The following is a 19977-nucleotide window of genomic DNA, read 5'->3' as shown; positions in this document are numbered from 1 at the left end:
CTTCAGCCTAAGCAGCAGCAACCAATGCACTGAATATGTTGCTCACTGCACTCCTCCTTCATAGTGCCACACTACACCCAGCTTTCCCAGATTGGGCTCTTCCATGACACAGATGCTGTCCTGCAAGACTATTGCATTACACTGAAAGAGTGAAGCTGATCTCTGCTCTTTTACCTGGGTAGAGCCTGAAGAATCCAGTGGAGCTGCCAAAGTACTGCCAGGTCAATGTGGGATCCCTTTCAAAGTTGTCCACAAAAATAGGATTCAAGGCTTCTGACATGTAAACTCCATTCAGGATGTCAGGGTCTGTGGGGGAAAGAAGATGTGAAAAAAAGTGTGCAAAAGAGGGGAGGATACCCACCCTTGACCTGATGGAGGAGTGGGATGGGAACAAAGGCAGTCCCAGGAATGGGAAAACCATCACGGTGCTGGGCAAAACTGGTATGCCACAGGCAGGATACAGCTGCTACCTAAGAGGAGATGTGTGTCTGTTGTAAGGCAACTGCCTGGTTCACCGCTGAGCAGAACAGCCTTTCTGCAAAAAAGTGTTTAAATTTATGCTAGATGTAATTACCTAAGACAGAGGAGCTCTAGGATATATATGTAATTTCTCTCTCTCTTTCCTCAACAATTCTTTATTTTTTTTCTTTTTCTGCCTTCTTTCACAAAGTCTGAGCTGTCCTCCCTTGCCCCTGATCTCACCAGAATCAACAGGAAGTTGCAGACTTGCAAGAACTCGTTAAGATGCAGTGTGTATTTGGTGTCTGTGTTGACTCATTTCCTCAGGAGACCAAACAGAGCAGCAGCAATAGAAGCAGGGAATTATCAGAAACTGGGCATTGTAGGATTAACTGTAATAATGTTGAAAGGAATGGGGCTTTAACCTACCACTTCCTGTTTAGTCACTTTAGTAAAGTCGGGTTTGGTCAAAATAGGGGAAAAATTTAACTGTGGCACCCCAGCGATGAGGCCAAAGTAACACATGCAGAAGGGAGCCAGACGAGCTGTGGAGAGCCAGGTTTGCTGCTGTTTGCAAGAGAGGGAGTACTGCCAGGTACTGTTCCTGGGAGGAGCCCTGGGCATGGGAGCAGCTCTCCTCTTCCTCCATCTGCTGCTCACTCTCCAGCTATAGCGGGAGCAGCTGGATGGTTTGTGTCAAGCTGTACAAGCAAGAAATCAGCTATCTGGGAAGTGCCTCTTGGCTGTCTCTGACAGCGGCCATTTGTCCACCTCTTTGTATGCTGCTGTCCACAGCAACCTACTTCGTGTAGCTGTTGGAGCTACCCACAGCCAGCTCTGCTGGTGGCTCTATTGTGATCAAAACTTTAGTGTCTGTGTCTGTCAGACCAGATGGAATTAATTTAAAATCATGGGAGAAATAAAACTCCCTCTATTGTCCCTCCAAATAATGTAGCAGTTGTGAGCACAGTCATGAGCGCCTGCTCCTTCTGGTCCTGAAGACCGTAAACAAGCTCCATCTATGAGAAGTAATGATGCTTTTTTTTTTTTTTTCTTGTCTAAATATATGCAAGAGGAAGAGTTGATGGGGAGTCAGGGAAGGAGCCAGTTCAGACAGCTTCGAACATTGGCCAAAAAGAACAGTAAACTTAGAACAATTGCGGCTGGTGTCTCAGCCTGCAGATTTGGCAGCAGCCTGGAGATGGACTGGCTTCTGGTGTGCAGCTGGAGTGGTGTAAATATGCAGGGGAAGAGGACACAGTCTGGGCAGAGATGAAGCCATGTGAGCCTCAGTACCTCCCTGAGCTCCTGCTGCTGCTAAAGTGCCAAAGGCTTGCTGAAAATGGAAAATGGCTCACAACAGTCATGTCCTGGTAGCATTTGTGAATTACCCCCAGTCCCCAATGGATATGCTCACTGGGAATTAAGAGTGTTCCCATGAGGTGTTAGGTCTAAATTCTTGGCTGAAATCAATGAGATCCTTGACACCCAAGATCTGACCCTTTGTGCAGAGTAACAAGAGCCAATAAATTCACATCACAGTTTGCTTCGCAGTGTCTTTAGTTGGGTATATAAACTGTAGGAGACTATACTGCCTGCCTAAGATGGAGGCCTGTCTATCATTAGAGGTCTTCCAAGAGCAGATTATACCCAAGCCCTATCACAGTGACAGGCTACTATACATACATGACCATGCCTTAGGACAATACCTTTACAGTCCTGTTTTCTGTCAGTTGGGGTTTTTTTCTATTTCCATCCTCTCTTATGTATTATTACTGGTAGTTTCCACAGCAACCTACCAGCAGAAAGAAAGCAGAGGCCAGTAGAGGCCATTACCTTTGTTGTAGACGTTGGTGGGGAGCTGGATATCACTGTATGTGGTGTTCACCATCAGGTTACTGAAATGCTCATTTGGCTCCAAAATAAATTCATCTCCGAGCTCCACATAATTATCATTTTCATCCTTCTCATTAATCAGGAGAGAGTTGTAGTAATCAAACTGTTGATGAAGACAACAGAAAAGAGAAAGGCAACAAGAGAGAACATGACAGACTATTACCAGTACTGCCTCCCTCAAGAACACTCCTAAAAAAAAAAAAAAAAAAAAAAGGATATCTAGAGAATTCAGGCTTCAAATAGAATCAAGATGCTCAGCAAACAAACTCTGTTACCAGCTGGAGAGTGTCAAACTGCCCAGATGATGGTTTCTGCCTGGTTTCTTATTGTCAGATGCCCCCATGACTGAAAGCATGGTAATAACCATGAGCAGAAGCAAAGGTAATAACCACGAGCAGAAGCAAAGGCCACCTGAGAGCAAAGGGACACAGTGGCAGACTCCCATGGTCCCTCAGAGGTATTTAAGTGACTAGCCAGAGAGTGTCTCACTATGTCTAGCTCCCAGGTTTGCTAGAGGGCATGCCAATGCTGACCTTGCTTGCCCTGTCTCTAAGCTGTCATTTACTAGAGTTAACTTCTGAGGTACATCCGGCTAGGATTATCCCCTCACTCCAAGCAGCAAGCACTTGTCGGAGCAAAGGATAGAGCAGAAGGTGCTCAAAGGCAGCACAGTTTTCTCCTTGCGAAGGCCACTGGGGATTTAGAATCCATGGTCACTTTAGTATCTTCAGGACACTCTTTACCCTTGAATAACATGTTTTTAAGATGTTTTTGCTGACTTTATCAGAGAGCAGAGGTTATTTAAGGATTTATGTTCAAGCACTAACAGTACTCAGTGTGAACTGTGTGTGCAAATACAGGGTCACGTACCTTGACTCACCTATGACCCTTACTGTGAATGCAGTTGACCCAACCAGCATGACTGTAATGTGATTCTTAAATAAAGAGGTAGACATGAAATTGGTAGATAGTTTGATTTCAAGAAGCATTTTCATTCCTACTGTTTCCCAGCACGGAGAGTTGTACTTGCAGAGGTAGCCTGTACTTCTGCTAAGCACTCTGCACTTGTACTGTGGAGATCAGTCTTCCTTCATCAGTTTTCTCTCCAGTTCCCTTCACCAGCAATAATCCTGTAGCTTGGCTATAGTTTTTAACAGAAAGGCAGTTGTCCAAATTGCTTGAACGGCACCAAGCTTTCACCTACAAGGGAGTCTTGACAAGTGAGTGTCTGCAGGGTAGATTAAAGATGATGGGAGCTGTTGAGAGAGATGATGAGAAACTCAGCTCATTAGTATTGTTTTCTGTGGGTATTTGTAACAGAATTCTCCTCATTGTTCATACACAATTTTTAGCTCATTTTCCAGTCAAGTAACCCACAAAGCATCAGCTAATTTGCACTAACTTGTCACACAGTGACAACGTTGGTATCACTTACTCACACTGGTTTCTAGACAAGCTGAGTGTCCTGAAGACAAGGAACCTCCTGTCTATGAGCCTGAAGTGGCTGGGGGCTACTAGGCCTGCCTTTTGGCTAATGTCTCTGAGGATGTGTGTCACATTTTTTCACTGACAGGGATAAACTTACCTCCAGTGAGGAGTTGTACTCATGGTTCAGATCTGCATCTTCTGCTGCTTCCACCAACCTCTAATGCAAGCGCACAGAAAGAAAGATGAGTGGGTGTGGTGGAAAGCCCTCCAGAAGCTCTTCCAGCTATATCAGCCATTTACACAGTTAGTGAAAAGACACATGACTGCCTCCTCCACCACAACACAGAGGCATGGGGCTATAAACTTCCCTCCTTTTCTGCTGATCCATTATTCTGTGCTGCAATTTACAGCTTGGGAAGTATATTCACATCTACTTACTCCAAAGTCCTTGCAAAACCTCTGAGCAATATTAGATATCATAGGACATATACAAAGAGAAATATGTTCATTTAGAGAAACAACAGCCAGAGATTTAATTTCATTTTCCATGAACCCTTCCAAAAAGCCATCGGAAAGGCATTTCAGACCCAGCCTGATGTCAGGATTTCATCAAAGGAAAAGGCCTTGTGGGAGTCTCAGTCTGGTATTGTTACTGAGACAAAGACCGTGACTTGATTTCATAAAGGGTTCAGTGATGCTGCGATCATTTGTAAGCTCTTACCATTTATGGAAGGCAATATGATCAACTAGTATTCTCCAATATGTTTCTTCAGGACACTAATTATCAATTGGTACAGACTAGGAAGGAATCCAGCTAAACATGTACATGTTTTCAGAGTTGCACAACCAGTGACAGTTTCAGCAAAACTACTTTTTGCTCCTTCACAAAGGATAAGGCAATCTAAACAATGGAAAAGTCTGGCTATGAATTTAATGTTATGGGCCAAAGCTCAGGGTCTAAATATGCCCACATTTCACTCTGAGATTCAAATGATGTGTTTCTGGATGACTTTTCCACATTAGACACCTTATATAGTCAAGGCACTGTGACTACAGAAATATGCTTTTCATAGTAGGTAAATATAAGGGTATATGATAGATACTTAGATGCAAGCAGTAAGAGGGGCCATAGTGATTACCTGCTCTGATGTCCAACACAGAAAGAGCTAAAGACCTCTTGCTATCTCATCCATGCTTCCCCATGTACACAGCTGGAAATCCAAGCACATTCCTTGCAGCTCGTGTTCAGGGGCTGCAGGAATTTCCCTTGAGCCACACACACAGCTGAAACAAGATACTAGTCTTTGATGGCCAGAGTGCATTACACAGAGATAAACTTTATTTTAATTTATGAGAGGGTTTTTTTCTCTTTAAACAGTTCTTTTCTCCTAAAAGAGTGTTCGTTCCCTCATATTTATTCCTAGACTTTGTTTTTATCTTATTTCCTACTTTGGGCTGAGGGAGAAGCCAGCATTCCCTTGTCTGAACACCCACATCCTCCCACCAGTGTCTATTTAAAGCTCAGAGTGAGCAACCAGCTGCACTAGCAGGCATTTGGTTGGGCAAGGAAGTCCTTGCACAGCCTCTGCGCCCACACTCGCCTAGTATAGGCAGGAGGCCTGCATCTACTGCTCTGGGGCTGATTAGGAGAGGACTTCCTTCCCCTAGGCCCCAGGGTCATACCTCAACAGCTTCAACCTTCCTGCGGAGCATGCTTTCCATCTGCTCTGAAAACTTCTTCACCAGCTCTAAGCCATCCACCTCTTTGATCTTCAGAGTCGGCTCAACATCTTTGTACTTCTACCGAAGGAAAAGCAAAAAATCCTGCTGAGCAGAAGGCTCTCAAGAAGGGTGAATCTATTATTGTTAGCTAGGTATTGTCTTTGGCAAAGAAAGATGTGTTGAAATAACTGGTCTTATTTATCACTTCCCATCTTTGCCTTTCATCCCTTTTTGCCACATAATACGGGTGTGTGCAGATCCCTGGCCATAACACAAAGCATCTTAACTAAGTAAAAGCAACTTATCCAATTGTTAGCTTGTGGATGTTGAAACCAGCAATGTACGTGAAGCTATTAGTGCTTACAAATAAGAGTTTTAAAAACCTAAAATATACATTGTGCTTACATCCATACTAACATTATATGCATCACATACCTGAAATTTACTTGAGGCAGAGAGGAGGGAAAGGTAATAGAGCTGTATTCTGTCATTAATTCACCTCCTATGTCATATGTGTTCTGGGGCACTAATGGGAAAGATGTCATGCTAGTGTATGTATTGTCCTCCCACACTGCCATCGTATCTGTAGGGTGACTTGTCGGGTCTGCAGCAAGAAGGGTCTACTTAGGGTTTAGGTGGGAGATTACCAAGGAAAGGACAGCAAGACAGTTATGATGCTGCTTATTCAGCATTCATGAGCATGCTTTGGGCCAAGAGAAGCACAGAGGCAATTCCCAGAAAGTGAGAATCACAAGCATGGCTACTTAGTGCTGTCTCCAGTGGGAGAGATGCTGTAATGAGAAGGATCAGGATCTGACAGCTTTAGAGATAACCAGTTTCTCCTGACCATGTTTCATATAATCTAGGCATTAAAAACCTGAGAGTACTCCCAAACTGGGTAATGGTAATCTGCCTCCCTAAATCTGCCCTTTCAAGACTGTATACAATGGCCTTTATTTCTCTTTTTCAAAAAATCCAAAAGCTAGCAGAGAGAGGCAGAAAGAAAGAGTAAGAAAACCTGCAATAGGACACAAGACAGTTAACCTATTTCAGAAAAGACAGAGCCTTATTTCCTCAGTAATGTGGAAGCACAAAGGCAACCAATTGAATTTCCCTGGTCCCTCATCATCATTTCTCTGCACAGTATATACACCCCCCTCTTCTTCATGTTGTATTAGCACCACAGCAGCAATCTCTGCCAGGGCTGGACTCCCTGTGGCAGTACAAAATGAGGTGGTGAACAGGGTAAGGGGATGGCAGGGCTTTTAGTGGCACTTCTGAATTAGAAGAAAATGGCAGGTGGGACAGGGAAGGGGGACTTTGCATGTCTTTGGACTGAACAAGCAGAGCTCCTTTTGTTCAAGAAGCTTATTGACCATCCAAGAGGGCAGCTGAGCACAGGCAGAGCAAGAAATGCCTTGAGCATGGGGCAAGCTGAGGAGATCAGACAGAAATAGCAGCAGCATCAAGCCTGCAGCAGGCATGGTGGGGAGGCTGCTCGCTCTGTCTGGCATGATTAACAGCAAGGGGTTTATTGGATTAAAAATGCCAGGCCTCACATCCCCTCTGCTGCTGCTGGGTAGCTGGGATGAGTGGGGGAGGAGGAGGAGGAGGTTTGGTTGAACATGAACGTTAGTGTAGCCATGCTGTCAGAAGAGGGATGTGCAAAAACCATCCCCCCCCCAGCCGAGGTCCTTGGCTGCTGATGAGACCACAGCACACATCCCAGATGGAACCTGTCCCATTTAGCTCCATGTCATGGTTTCATCGTGAGGGAAGTGATCTCTGACAGGCTAGGCTTTAATCAGGCCCTCCTCAGAGGGAGGAGGGTAATCTCTTCTGGGAAAGCTAGTGAAGGGGGGGACCACACCAGCATGGGCAAGCATGCGCTTTACAAAGTGACCTGCCATCGGTTACCTTGGGTCATATCGTCAATTAAAAAAAAAAACAAACAACAGGCTCTTTACTTCTCAATTATTTTTTAATGTGCTTTTGACACATTGACAAGTAGATGTTAATAGGGTAAAAGTAATCATGAGCAATCATGAGCAGTCTGCTAATACCATACACACGTCTTGCCCTGAGAACTCATCAGAGCTGGGAAGACAAAAAAAAACCCGGAACCTTTGTGCAAAGTTTCAGCTGGCTGCAAGGACTACACCAGGTTTAAGCTCAGATGCCCTTGGAGCTTTTTTTCCTACAAAAAAAAGGCACCAAACCATTTTGTATATGCATTCTCATCACTAAAATCTCTTGCTATTAATGATCATTCACTGCAAGAGCTCTTAAAGGTGGTCATTGGAATAGTACCTGTGATTTCCGTACTGTTATCACCATGGATGAAATGTATACCATGGCTGAAAGTACACAGCAATTGTCAACACAGGTGCTTGTAGCTGACCAAAGTTAACCTGCACAACCTGAGTTTAGGGTTCAGGTTATCAGATCATTATAATTTACAGAACACTAAACAGCTACAAGCTTAGGAAGACTGGCTGGAAGGATCTGATGTTGAAAAGGGGCCAAAAAGTTTATTTATCTAACAGAAAATCTTTTCATATTCACCTAGTACTTAGTATTCCCTTAAAACAGCAGGAGCAATTCATTAAGATTCTCCTTCCACAGTGATGGGGGTGGTGATTAAAAAAGTGAAATATCCAGGATTCAGTACCCTAAGTTTTATCTGCAAACAGAGATATGACACCAAATAGATTTTCTTGTTCCCACCTCCATGAAATTTAGCCCATTGAAGTACAGTGTTGCATTAATCACTGCTAGTGAAACTATATTAAGAGTGTGAAAGACATTCCTTTCATCTTCACCCAGGAAAGTGTCTTGACTGAACTTCTTTAATTCGTCTGTTCTTTGCTATGTAGTTATTTGTAGTGCTTTCTAGTAATTACATAGCTGGAGCCAGACCCTGATGTCCTTTCTCAGCAATATCCACAAGAGAAGGCAATCGGCATCTCAGCTACAGGAGGAAGCAGGGGTTAACACTCAGACACACTTCTAATGCAGTTAAGACAGTAGAAGAAAAGTTGGTTTGGGTCTGCTGAAGCTGATGGTGTCTCTAGCACCCAGAGGCAAGCCCCGAGAAGCCCAGAACCACCATGATGTCCTCCTGGCATGGCTGCCATTGGTGGCCCCAGGCCTTTGGTCACTGTCCGCAAACAGACCTAATAAGCCAGGTTCAAAATTTCTGTTGCTTAGCTCTGGGAGATATTACTGCCCTCTCCCTACTCAGCCTTTCACATTGCCGCTTTACTCCAGCTGTATCACCCACATCTGTCCTAGAGCCCAGCCAGCATTTTATACAGATCCATCATCTCTCAACCAGGTTTAAGTGCACAAGCTTATCTTAACCTCTGCTGCATAATGATCAAGAGAATACAAGGAATGTTTCAGCCATCAAACCGAAGCCATTCTTCAGCTTTTGCTACCTCTGCAAGGTTTAATTTGATGATATCCTGACTGCTTGGGGGCTTCCTCAAAGCTCTCTGATCCAGGGTGAGAACCTGTCTTTATGGATTCAAGAGATGTCTGGTGATTCACCAGGTCTATGGGAACAATAAGGTCTATTAAGAAATTGACCATTTGAGTTTGCAACATGGTATTAGGTTTCTTCTGGGGAAACAAGCCAAAAAAAAAACCCAAAAAAAAACAACCAAAGAAAACCAAACTCAAAGCCCCTAAAGGAAGTTTAGGCTAAATATTGAAGAGAAGGTTTATATGTAAACATTCTGTAACAGAAAAATTATGGCTCTCCAAACAACAACAAGATGGTTACTTCAAGCCTATTAGGCACAAGGGAGATGAAGTAAGATATGAAAGGTGCTGTTATCTCTCAGTTTGTATTTCCTCAAAGGTAAAATGCCTGTCGACTTAAACAAGCACCAAGGAAGGAATTGTCTGCCCTCTCCACTGTGCTTCCCACTCCATCCTTCTGCTGATCTGTGCATACTCATGCACACAGAAAAAAATATTTCATGTGAAAGAGAGACAATGACCCAAAAAGAGGAAGGTGCCTGAAGAACACACGTTTGGATTTCCAGACTTCAGTGCATTTGGCTCCTCAGGCCTGACTTGTCCACAGTCTTCACTGGTGTGGTGATCTACATAAAGCTATTTGGGGTCTGCCAAGGTGCATCTCATGGGGCATGAAAATGTTGCCTAATAGTAATCTAAATACTAATATTACTATGTCAGTAAAAGATCCATCTGCTTCCTCCTGAAGCTGTCCTGCAGCACTGTCAGGGACACAGAGGGAGCCCTCTAGGATAGTCCCTGCTTTGGGATGCTGATTTGCAGGAAGATGGCTGACCCAGTGCTTGCTAAAGAAATGGAGACTGAGAGAACTGAAGAAGTAGGTGCTGGCTGGTCCTCCTCTATTTCCTTAGTCCCAGGAAAACAAGGGGACATCCCCAAGACTACTTGCCTAATCCTAGGAAATAAGGCGAAATGAAGGAGATCAAAAAGTGGGACTTGAGGGTTGAAGGGTAAACTTCAGCTGTTTAAAGTGCTTAAATAAAGTTAGGGCAGGATAGGATGTCCATTTAGGAGATGACCCTTTGCTGGAGTATTAAGAGAGCAAGGCTGGATCAAGCATTCCCTGCTGAAAGTGGTGACAGTGAGTCATAGGTGACACTGTCCTTCTTAGGGGTGTCCAGAGACTGCAAAATACAATCGGTCTGTGCTGTATCCAAGCGCAAACACACACAAGAGCAAACCAGACACCTTCCCCTCTCCAAGAGGAAAACCATGTGGACATGGACTGGGACAGGCAAGTGCAATTATTTTAGAAGGTTGTCAGACCACCAGGGAAATATAGCTCTGCCTTGACATGAATGCTAGATTGGATTTGGTTACATTCAAGTTTCTTTTTAATCAGAAAATAGTTTTCTTCACTTCCAGTGAATTACAGCAAAAGCTGATAGAGTTGTGAATTTTTGTTCAAGATCTGGTTGCCATGATTGTCACTTTTAGTGGTACTATACTAGCATCTACAGGCCTTATATACCCCCTGCCCCAAAGAGATCAAGATCCCAAGAGAAAACATAGTGTGGACAGAGGGAGGCGAAGTGATCTGGCTCAACATCTCCAGAGGGCCAAGACAGCACAGCTGTCTTGACATTCACCTTGGTGCCACATCTGCCATTCTTGGCCTCCATCATTAACTTTCACTACACTGGTATTTTCAATCTAACCCCTGTTCTCCTTAGTCCCACTGACTTTTGACCCTTAAGGAACATGAACTCACTTAATCTGTTAGAAATAGCCACAGAAGCAGTGCAAGTTGGTGTGTTGAAGCACACCTATACAGCATCAGAGACAGATACCTGACTATCAGATAACCCCAGTCTGTAACTCCTGCCCACTGGAGCTCCAGCATCCAGCAGAGATGCCTTAGCATGTCACTTTGCCTCTGGCAATTATCACTTAGGGACCCCATGGTAGAATAAGCAATGCAGGAGCATCATCAAAAGCCAAACTTTTGCCTGCATCTATATTCCACCACAGCTGCCTCATGATTAGTACATGAAGTATCTATATCAGTGCCATCAGCTTTTTGTTGCACCTAAGAAGAGCTGATGATCAGTATAGACCTTTGCAATTAACCTTGAAGGCCTTTCTTGACCAAGCCTAGCAAAGGTGATGCTCCCTTACTCCAGAAAGCAGCACTGTGGGGAGAGGTAAGTAGAGGGCTCATCAACAAGGCAAGGCAAATGATATCCAAATCCTTTTTTGCACTGGAATGTGAGTGTTTATAATAACACAAGGACAGAAATCGGACACCTAGAAGGCCTAAAAGGCAATGCATAGCTTGTATTGAAGAGAAGAATCAGAGAAAGAGTAAAGAAAAGGAAGCGGATGGCCACTTGAGGTGAAGTGACTGCATCCCTTCAGATGCATTCAGCAGCCACCAGGCCCCTGAGCAGCACTGGGGAGGTACTGATCCACACAGCCCTGATGCCGCAGTGCAGAGCCCACCAAACCTGAAAGAAGAGCAGCCATTCACCTCTGAACTAAGAAATCAAGGTAAAACAGGACAACCTCTCTACAGCTGCAAATGGAACCAATCATTTAAAGCCCCTGGAGCTACACCCTTTAGCACTGGTAGAGAGTTTAGTGCAACAGTGCCTGTTGTTTGGTGACCAAGCCAAGCAAAGTTCTGCACCTCTGGAAGATCACAGCTTCCAGGGCACCTGCCTCAGAGATCCTGTTCAAACAGTCTCAAAGGCACAACTCAAAGATTTTAGGAGTGACTGGAGGAAGACAGATGAGGAAGCAGAAAGAAACAAAAGTGCCAGCTGGAGAGCTGCAGGAGGTGATGATGAGGTGACAATGAGAAGGTGAGTGATGCACGAGAGGGACTGATACACTTAGGAAGGGAGGAGTGAAGGGTAATTATGGAAGGGCATGAAATCATCATCAGAGGGGAAACATGAGGAGTACTATTAAAGAGGGTTTTTTTTTAAATGAGACAATTTAGGTGGCATTTAGCCACGGCTAACGAAAAGAGGAAAGGCATTAGATGAATCCCTCTCTCCAGTTCAGGGAGAATGGTCACAGGGCATCACTCTGTACTTACGAATATGGACCTGCATGGTTTTGAAAGTTAGCTGGAAACCTGTGTATTTTGCTTCCTTCAACAGGAAGGAGGAAACCTTGGGGGCCACAAGGGGAGATGTTGAGAAACCAAGGAAACCCTCGCAGCTTTTGCCTACCTTCTGCAACAGGAGAGAGCCTGAATACTTAGTCACAATGGAGTACAGCTCCCCACCGAAGGCATCTGCCCAAGACTTCACCCTAAAAAAAAGACAAAATCAGTGTTAGTAATTCAAAGCCAGCAGAACTGCTTCCTTCTTTAGACAGGGAAAACTCCATCTTCTTGAGTATGAACCCTGCTGTATTTCTCTAAGCCACTATAATGACAACGTTTTCTCCCCAGATTGCTATCCAGACAAGCAATGAAGCAGGAGGCAAGTGCTGTTCTTGAACATTCTGCCCAGGACATTGGTCAGCAAGGTGAAACACTGAGTTCTACTGGTCTTGGACATCACATTTTGACTCAGAGTGGAATTTGTCTCACCTAACTTCAGAAGTTGTACATTTGGTCTTAGATACCATCTGATTTCCTCTATTGTTAACCATGTGAAATAAATAGCTCCTTGCAGACATCTATTTGTCTTCACCGATTGCAGACAGAACCTGGACTGAAGGGCTAGACACCTAACGTCAAGGCTGCTGAAGAGAAATGAGTGTCAGACTTGAAAGCAGTTGTCAAGATTCACCCCTTGGATTCAGTTCCTAGAGCTGTGTGGGATACAGACTAAGAAGCCAGACAAATTCACTGCTCTCAGTGGAGTTACTATAGCTTGATAATACCAGAATAGATTATGCACCTCATCATTGTAATACACTACTCACATTTGTGCCATCCTGTAAATAATTGATGATAGCGATACCACATGGAGAACATAAGGATGTTGAAGAGCAGCCTGAATACTGAGCCATCCAAATCAAAATAGATGGCTTTCATAATTGACAGAGCACTTCATCAGAAATCTGTTACATGATTCACATTAAGCAGTTCCACCTACATGCAGTTCCTTCAACAAGGATTCACTTAGGAGAAATTTATTTAATGAAATAAACAGCCTTCTCCACTTACCAGAGCGCTTATTTATGGGGTGCAGAGCTTTACCTATGGTTTCCAGTAGATTTCTTCTAGTCCTAAGCAGACTTTAACTTTAGGGCCTTATTTCCCAGTGCATTGCACCACATTTGTGACACAATAATACACCACCCTAAAGATGAACTTTGGAGTAAAGCCAGCAGAGCAATGGTGGAATAATCACAACAGCTAATTTTAGCCTAGACAAGCCTGTTTAGGCTCCCCTCTTGAAAACAGAGACAGATAGGCAGCTATAGAGGATGATTTGGCACATATAAGGCTTCTGCTCTGAACTATACCTCTCTCTACTGCCTATAAAAGGAGTATAATGAGAGTGAGTGCCTTTTTTAATCACTCCTTAACTGGAAATGAGGCATTCATTTCTAACCACTGAGTGTGATCTAGCACCAGCAGAAGTCAGTAAGAACAAGGTTTTTTTGTGTTTTGTTTTTTTTTTTTCCCCCATTGTGCTCTGCATCTTATTTTGACAGTCAGAACTTTTATCTCTTCTTTTCATTCTTAAAGAAAAAATAATACAGGTATTTGCTAGGAGACCAGGATTTATTGCTCCATATCAGAGTTGTTCTAGCAAGCCTAGAATGAAAGAGGAAACCAGAAACAGGACCCCATGAGATGCTTTCCTGGTTAATGTAGTGACTAACACATTCTGTCAGGTATGAGGATGTCTGAATCAACATTTAACTCGATGTCCATCTGCTACTGATGGTTTTATAACTTTAATGTATGAGATATTTTGTGCTGGTATTAACTAATATTCTCCAGTCTCCTCACATTTTACTGTAGAAAGAGAGAACCTAAACATGAAGTTTGGGATAGTAATTTTAGCAGGGAGGTTTATTTTTTACTCTATTTTCCTCCCCCCAAAATGAGGTGTGTGTGTTTCTGGTCTTTCTGTTTTGTGTTGTGTCTGTGGCCATACATGTGCCCCTATTCTTTCCAGCCTTCATCATTTTTCAACCCAGCAGCATGGAAGAGTCTGTGATAATAATTTCTGGCTAGTGGATGCGGTTGGGCAGCTTCAGTGGAAAGATGCTATTATCGAGGTAAACACCCACAATACAAGCTTAGCAATGACCAGTCAGTAGAGAAGCCAGCCATAGACAGTTTCATAGAAGATCCAGCCCTACTGCTTGTGGATCTGCTTATTAGTGAAGTCCTTAAATCCACTATGACTTGGGATTCTCCACTTCCATAAAAACAGGAAAGGGAAGGTTGGATTTTAGCCTTGGAGAGTGCAGCAAAAAAACCACCAAAATGTATGAACCTTGAAACTTCCAGTAACAGCAGAATTTGAGAGAAAAAAAGTCCAAGTTTTGTGTAATTTCACAATTTCTATGTGGGTGCCCTGTGTCAGATGCTCAGCCTGGGAGGGCTCTCCCAGCCCGCCCAAGGCAGCAGCCACTTCTGAGCTGCTGCTCTGACCTAGGGGCTGATATTTCTGTTGGTCTCAAAGCAAAGGAGGAAGGAGACGCAAAGGCAGAGGGAGAGCAGAGTGAGTGCCAGAGAGCGCCAGCTTTGAAGGGCTGGTTGGAAAGTTGAAAAGGGGGGCACAGAAGAATGAGAGGGCACAAAGGTCCCGAAGGCCTGCGTGGCAGCGCTTAGGGGTGGGTAAGTAAAAATATACGGTGGCATTTCATAGAAGTTGAAAAGGAGGCAAGTGAAGAGGCAGAAATATGCTGGCATTAATATATTTAAAAGATAATTATTTGCCAGGTAAAGGAGAAACCCTAGCCTGATGAATTTAAATAGGTTTCCTTATTTTTTTCATAAACAACTGAGAGAAAAGGTCAGTCTAAAATTCATCAGGTTGCAGAGAAATTCCATCTAAGACTGCTGGCTCCATGAACTCAGGAGTAGATGCATAGAGACAATAGGGGCAGTCTAAAGAGGCCGTATGATGCGGATCGTTGTCTCTCCCACCAGCATTTCTCAATGTTTCCAGAACCTCAAGAGGCAAAGGCTGACCAGCCAGTGCCAAATCCTCACTATCCTCACAGCTGCAAATACTTCTGTCCATTTCATGGCCAGCTGATGAGCAGACTCATGGCCAGGAGGGAAGAGGAGGTGGTTTCCATGCTGAACTTGCACCCCAGAAGCACTGCTAGCAACTGATCAAGAAGATTTTTGCACCACTGGAGTTAAAGCTGAGTGAGCTTTGCAAAGATGTGAATAAGTTGGCAAAAAACTGAGCACAGTGCAGCAAAACCAGGCACAACCTGGGGAAGCAGCACAGGCTGATTTAGGCTGGTGTCACTTAACAGTGACTGAATGCACCTGGTGTTTAAGACTAGTTTTCTGTCCCCAAAACATCCCTGTGTAATCTATGGAGTAGGTGCATTTTTTGATGCTTTACTCCCTTTGGCCCTCTGGCCATTGTGTTCTTCTACTGAAATTTCATTTGTAAAGGGCAACTTTTGTGTTCTAGTTAAATTCATCAGTGGATTTGAAACACCAGGGACTAATTTAGCTGTTGGTCTGGTTTCAGTATCAGGGGAGAAAAGCTCTTTTTCTATTGTTTATTCTTCATTCTTGTACATGAATAAGTTCTAAATTGTGCAAAGTGACGTAATCCTTTTCTCAGTAGTAAAGGGCTTTCACATTATAACTAAACACATCGGAAAAGGATTTGATCAGAGATTGCCTGCCTTTAATCCTTGCACTTGTATTCAATGACGGAAACAGCAGAAAGGACAGGCTGGCTTCTTAATGCCACAGATTTCAAGGCCAAAAGGTATTTCCATGCAGTATTTACACTAGGCATGGAAAGTTGATTTTTATTTTGCATAGTCTGAAATTATCAGAAGTTGGATTTTATTCTGTGTAACCTCTGCATCCTTTTTGTAAAACCCAAATCAGAGACGCTTTCTGAGGAAGGGCTTGATAGTGCAGCCAAAAATAAATTTGGTGGCAAAGTTTCCTGAGATCACCCTGGATAAATTCAGTGCAACTCTTGGTAATCACGTGGGCTGAATTGGTGAGCACATCTTCAAGGGTATAATTGGCAATTTTTGAATATAAAACATTTTCTCAATCTCAGGAAAGGTCTTGAGCTGATTCATCAGTTTATCAGACATATTTCCTCTTGAGATTGGATGGCAGTCTTGTCTCCTCTCCAGACCAACCTGCTGTCCTGTGCAGACAGACCTATGCCAGCTCCAGAGAAGCTGCCCCACAACATCTTTAACCAATCGTGGTGCTGACATTTTTAATCCCTAAAGGATTTAACTTGCCTAAATTTAACAAGGTGAAGTCTTTATAAAGTGGGTTTGCTGAGCGCTGTTAGCTTCCTGGTGGGCTGCTGGGGTGGGCTGCACCGCTGGCAGGGAGCTTTCCAGTGGTGACTGTGCCGGAGGGGCCACTTATGCACGACAACGTGCGTGCAGGCATGGTGCCCTGCAAACCCACACCCAAAAAGGTGCATCAAGATTCCCTGCATGTGCACTAGCACCTGGACCAAAATGCACAAAACATGACTGTTTCTGCTTTGTAGTGCAGCTCAGCTTTTATTTCCTATGCTCCAGAGCTGTGGGAAGGGCTGTTATGCCTTTTGTAGTAAGGTGGAGCAGGAGCAAGCAAGAAAAGACACTGTGGCCTCTTTCCTCTATTTAGCCTCTCCTTACTAACATCCCCTGATATCCACACACATGAATAAACGTGTGTGTGTGTATTACCCAGGCTGTGTATGTGCGTATGAAGGCTTTTTTCAGCTGTCAGCGTATCAGACCAACACAAGGGATCAGAGCTTAGGAGCTGCTAACCTTGCACTGCACAATCCGTATCTCGTGTGTCAGACACACATCTTCGCTCAAACAGCCTGTGTGTATGCCTCCCACTGCTAAACTGAGGAGCTGCTAAACTCAGGCCACTTACATCTGCCTCCATGGCTGAATCTCCACAAGTTGCACCAGCAGTGGGGTTTCATGAACATGCCTTTAAACTGGTTTTGCCTTCTGCCACCCAGTGCATTAAGCAGAGCATTAATAGATGTCAAAGTGCTTAACTAAAGAAGATGAGTATCATCCCCATTGACGAATGGAGAAAATGAGGCATTGCATCTGCACTAGACCTGGGAACTGAATCTGATTCCCGTGCCTGTGACCCCTCCCAGGAGCCATTGCCACCATTGTAAGGAAACGCCACCCCCCCTGCAGTGACATGCCCCTCCAGACAAGCCTGCATCCACAGTGCCTGCCACTGCCAGGGATGCCTTCCCACCCACCTGCCCATGCCCACAGCATTGCCCACTCCATGCCAGAAATGCCCCATGCCATAGAGAGGGAAACACTTACGTCTCCAGTGGGATCTTCGTCTGGGCCCTGACAGAGGGCAGGAGGAAGAAGAACGAGAGCATCATCCACAGGACAGCCCAGGGCCCCATCCTCCATGTGCCAACCATCAGCAAGGGCACTGGCCGGTGGGATGCGGGGGTTCCCCGCCTTTCCTGCTGCCCTGGAGAGGGTCCCACGCAGCCCCCGACATGCTGCCAAGCTGGGCGCCCTGCTGCTGTGAGGCCAAGCCCCAGGGTGACCCCAGCTACCTCTGCCCTGGGAGTGTCACTCCTGCTGCTGGGTGCTGTCAGGGGTCTTCGGCACAGGGCAGGTGGTAAAAAACCTGCTGGGAGCCCTCGGCAGCGGGCACCCACAGGTGCGGTGCGTCTCTGCACCCCGAGGAGCAGCCGTGCTGGGAGGGAGCTCCGTGCTGGGAGCTGCAGTGGCTACATAATCCCCCACCAGTCCCTTAATCCTCTTGCCAAGCAGCAGCAGCCGCAGATTTAGGGTAGTGGAGTGGGATAAAATCACCCAGGATTACTCTGATTCCTGAAGACAGGTCTCAGCTTCAAAGGTCAGGCCATGCCTGCTTTAAAGGGGTCACATCCACACCCCTGACCCCCCCTCTCCCCCCAGTCTTTGATCTGTGTCCTGTAGGGCTTCTCTGTCACACTGCAGGATGGTGGTGGGTCACCCCAGCAGGTCACCCCAGCACTGTCTCCTCCCCACTGGGGACCTGGGGTTGGGTCCAAGGATCATGGGTCATGTGGCAAGCTCCTGCGGGCACCAGCAGGTTCATGCTGTGCTGCTGCTTGGTGATGAGGTTTGCACAGGTCTGATGAGGCTGGGCAGAGCTGGTGCCTTGGCAGCATCCTGTGCAGGTCCTGCCAAAGCACTCGTCCTCCAAAGCATGTCTGGGGACCTCACACAGGTGAGAGGAGAGGAGGGAAACTGGGCAGCAGGAAGCAAAAATGGCATGAAAAAAAGGACTCTGACAGGTTTAACTGATTGCCTCTTAATGTGAGTGATTATTTATTAATAGTCAAACCTCTTCATTCAGGCAACATTCAGTTGAGATTGCTATCCCCTCATCTATGTCTGGAGACCAATGAATTAAAGGACCCCAATAGCTGAGTTTGATGAATAGCAGCAAGTAGCAAACTGCATGCTCAGGTAAGGGGCACACTATATAAGCTCATTACCATCATGAGAAGTATGAAATATAAATAATTACAGATACAGCAGTGGAAAGACTATAAATTACTAGAGTGACCCATTGAACAGCTTGACTCTATGGCTATGAATTAACCTGTTTATTAGAGTATCTTCCAATCATCTTTTGCACCTTTACAAATGGCTTTATATATTTAATATAAAATGCAAAGCCATGCTAGATTGTTAGATTTCTCTTAAGTATGTGGAGGGGAAAACTGGCTGTTAAAGCACTAAAGTAAAACTAAGGCATGTATTATAGATGTGCTATTGAGTGCAGCATTGGTGCCACACATTAAATGGGATAACAGAAGTAGCAGAGGAAATACAGAGAAGGGAATAAAACTGTGAAATGTGGAATAGAGGTTAAATTGCATGATGAAGAGGCTGAAAGCCCAGGGTGAGCAATTCAGTAATTACAGGAATAACTCACCTCAGGATAGGATGGTTTCATCATTTATTACAATCTTTATTCAAGACTGAGTATCTTTTTGAAAGTTAGAATCTTCTTCAAGCAGAAGTTGTGGGCCTGAAGGGGAGATATTTCCAGATTATGTTCTTAAATTTATGCAAAGGGTTACACAGAAAGGTTGAAATGGTTCTTTCTGACCCTAAAAATCTACAAAAAAATCAATTTCTGCACACACAAACACTCTAGAGACAGTGCCTTCAGGGTACCACATGGCTGTACAGCAAATGCCACAGTCAGCATGTGAAGGAAACAGGCAGAGCAGATCTGGATCTTAGTAATGCATTTCTCAAACAGCCAAAATGTGCTATGGGGGCTCTTACCCCGAAAAGGGGTACATCCAGACCTGGATGGTCCCAGGGGGAATCTGGAGTTGAGGACGGTGTGGTGTGTTGCCCAAGGGAGCAGACTGAACTGATTGCCCTTCCCCTGACTCTGGCCTCACGCTGCTGGGATGGGGGACCATGGGGCTGGACTTCTGCTGCCCCCTCCTTCCTCTGCAGCCTGAAAAGAGGAGACCATTGCTCTTAGAAGAGCTAGGAAAACTGACCATCAAGGTCTCATTTCTCTGTGTTTACCAGGATTAAAAATGAGGGGTGGCATCCGGGGTGGCAGGCTTCCCTGTCTGGAATCCTATGAGAAAGAATGAAAGCAAACACTTAACAAGGAGTGAGCATTTAAGGCTGCAAGAGGTATGGAGTGAGCAAGTACAGCAGATTAGAGCTAAATTTGCAAAACCATGGTGCGATAAAAAAATGCCAGGGTGATTTTGTGCTGTATTCACAGGCAGGGGGAAGATTTGCCAGCACTATTAATTTCTGGTTTGA

The 19977-nt window shown here is 44.8% G+C and overlaps 1 protein-coding gene across 8 annotated transcripts in view; it reads right to left on the bottom strand.

Annotated features, from left to right (window-relative positions):
- Positions 1 to 17942, bottom strand: part of CACNA2D4 (calcium voltage-gated channel auxiliary subunit alpha2delta 4) — a 130450-nt gene extending 112508 nt beyond the window's left edge. For 5 of the 8 annotated variants that reach the window (XM_026868373.1, XM_026868376.1, XM_026868370.1 and 2 more), the window contains exons 1-6: positions 17491 to 17942; positions 12231 to 12312; positions 5467 to 5583; positions 3941 to 4000; positions 2296 to 2458; positions 175 to 306 (exon numbers count right to left, since the gene is read on the bottom strand). In XM_026868373.1, coding sequence (XP_026724174.1) covers positions 175 to 306; positions 2296 to 2458; positions 3941 to 4000; positions 5467 to 5583; positions 12231 to 12312; positions 17491 to 17597 — 661 coding nt within the window. In that variant the 5' untranslated portion in view covers positions 17598 to 17942. The remainder of the gene's footprint in view (positions 1 to 174; positions 307 to 2295; positions 2459 to 3940; positions 4001 to 5466; positions 5584 to 12230; positions 12313 to 17490) is intronic. The other 3 variants (XM_026868371.1, XM_026868374.1, XM_026868375.1) reach the window with 1 other exon arrangement.
- Positions 17943 to 19977: the final 2035 nt, after the last annotated feature.

The sequence above is a fragment of the Athene cunicularia genome, assembly GCF_003259725.1.
Source record: "Athene cunicularia isolate RWA chromosome 1 unlocalized genomic scaffold, athCun1 chr1_part2, whole genome shotgun sequence".
Lineage (NCBI taxonomy): Eukaryota > Metazoa > Chordata > Aves > Strigiformes > Strigidae > Athene > Athene cunicularia.
The sequence above is the reverse complement of the archived record's forward strand: the minus strand, read 5'-3'. Positions and strand labels throughout refer to the sequence as shown.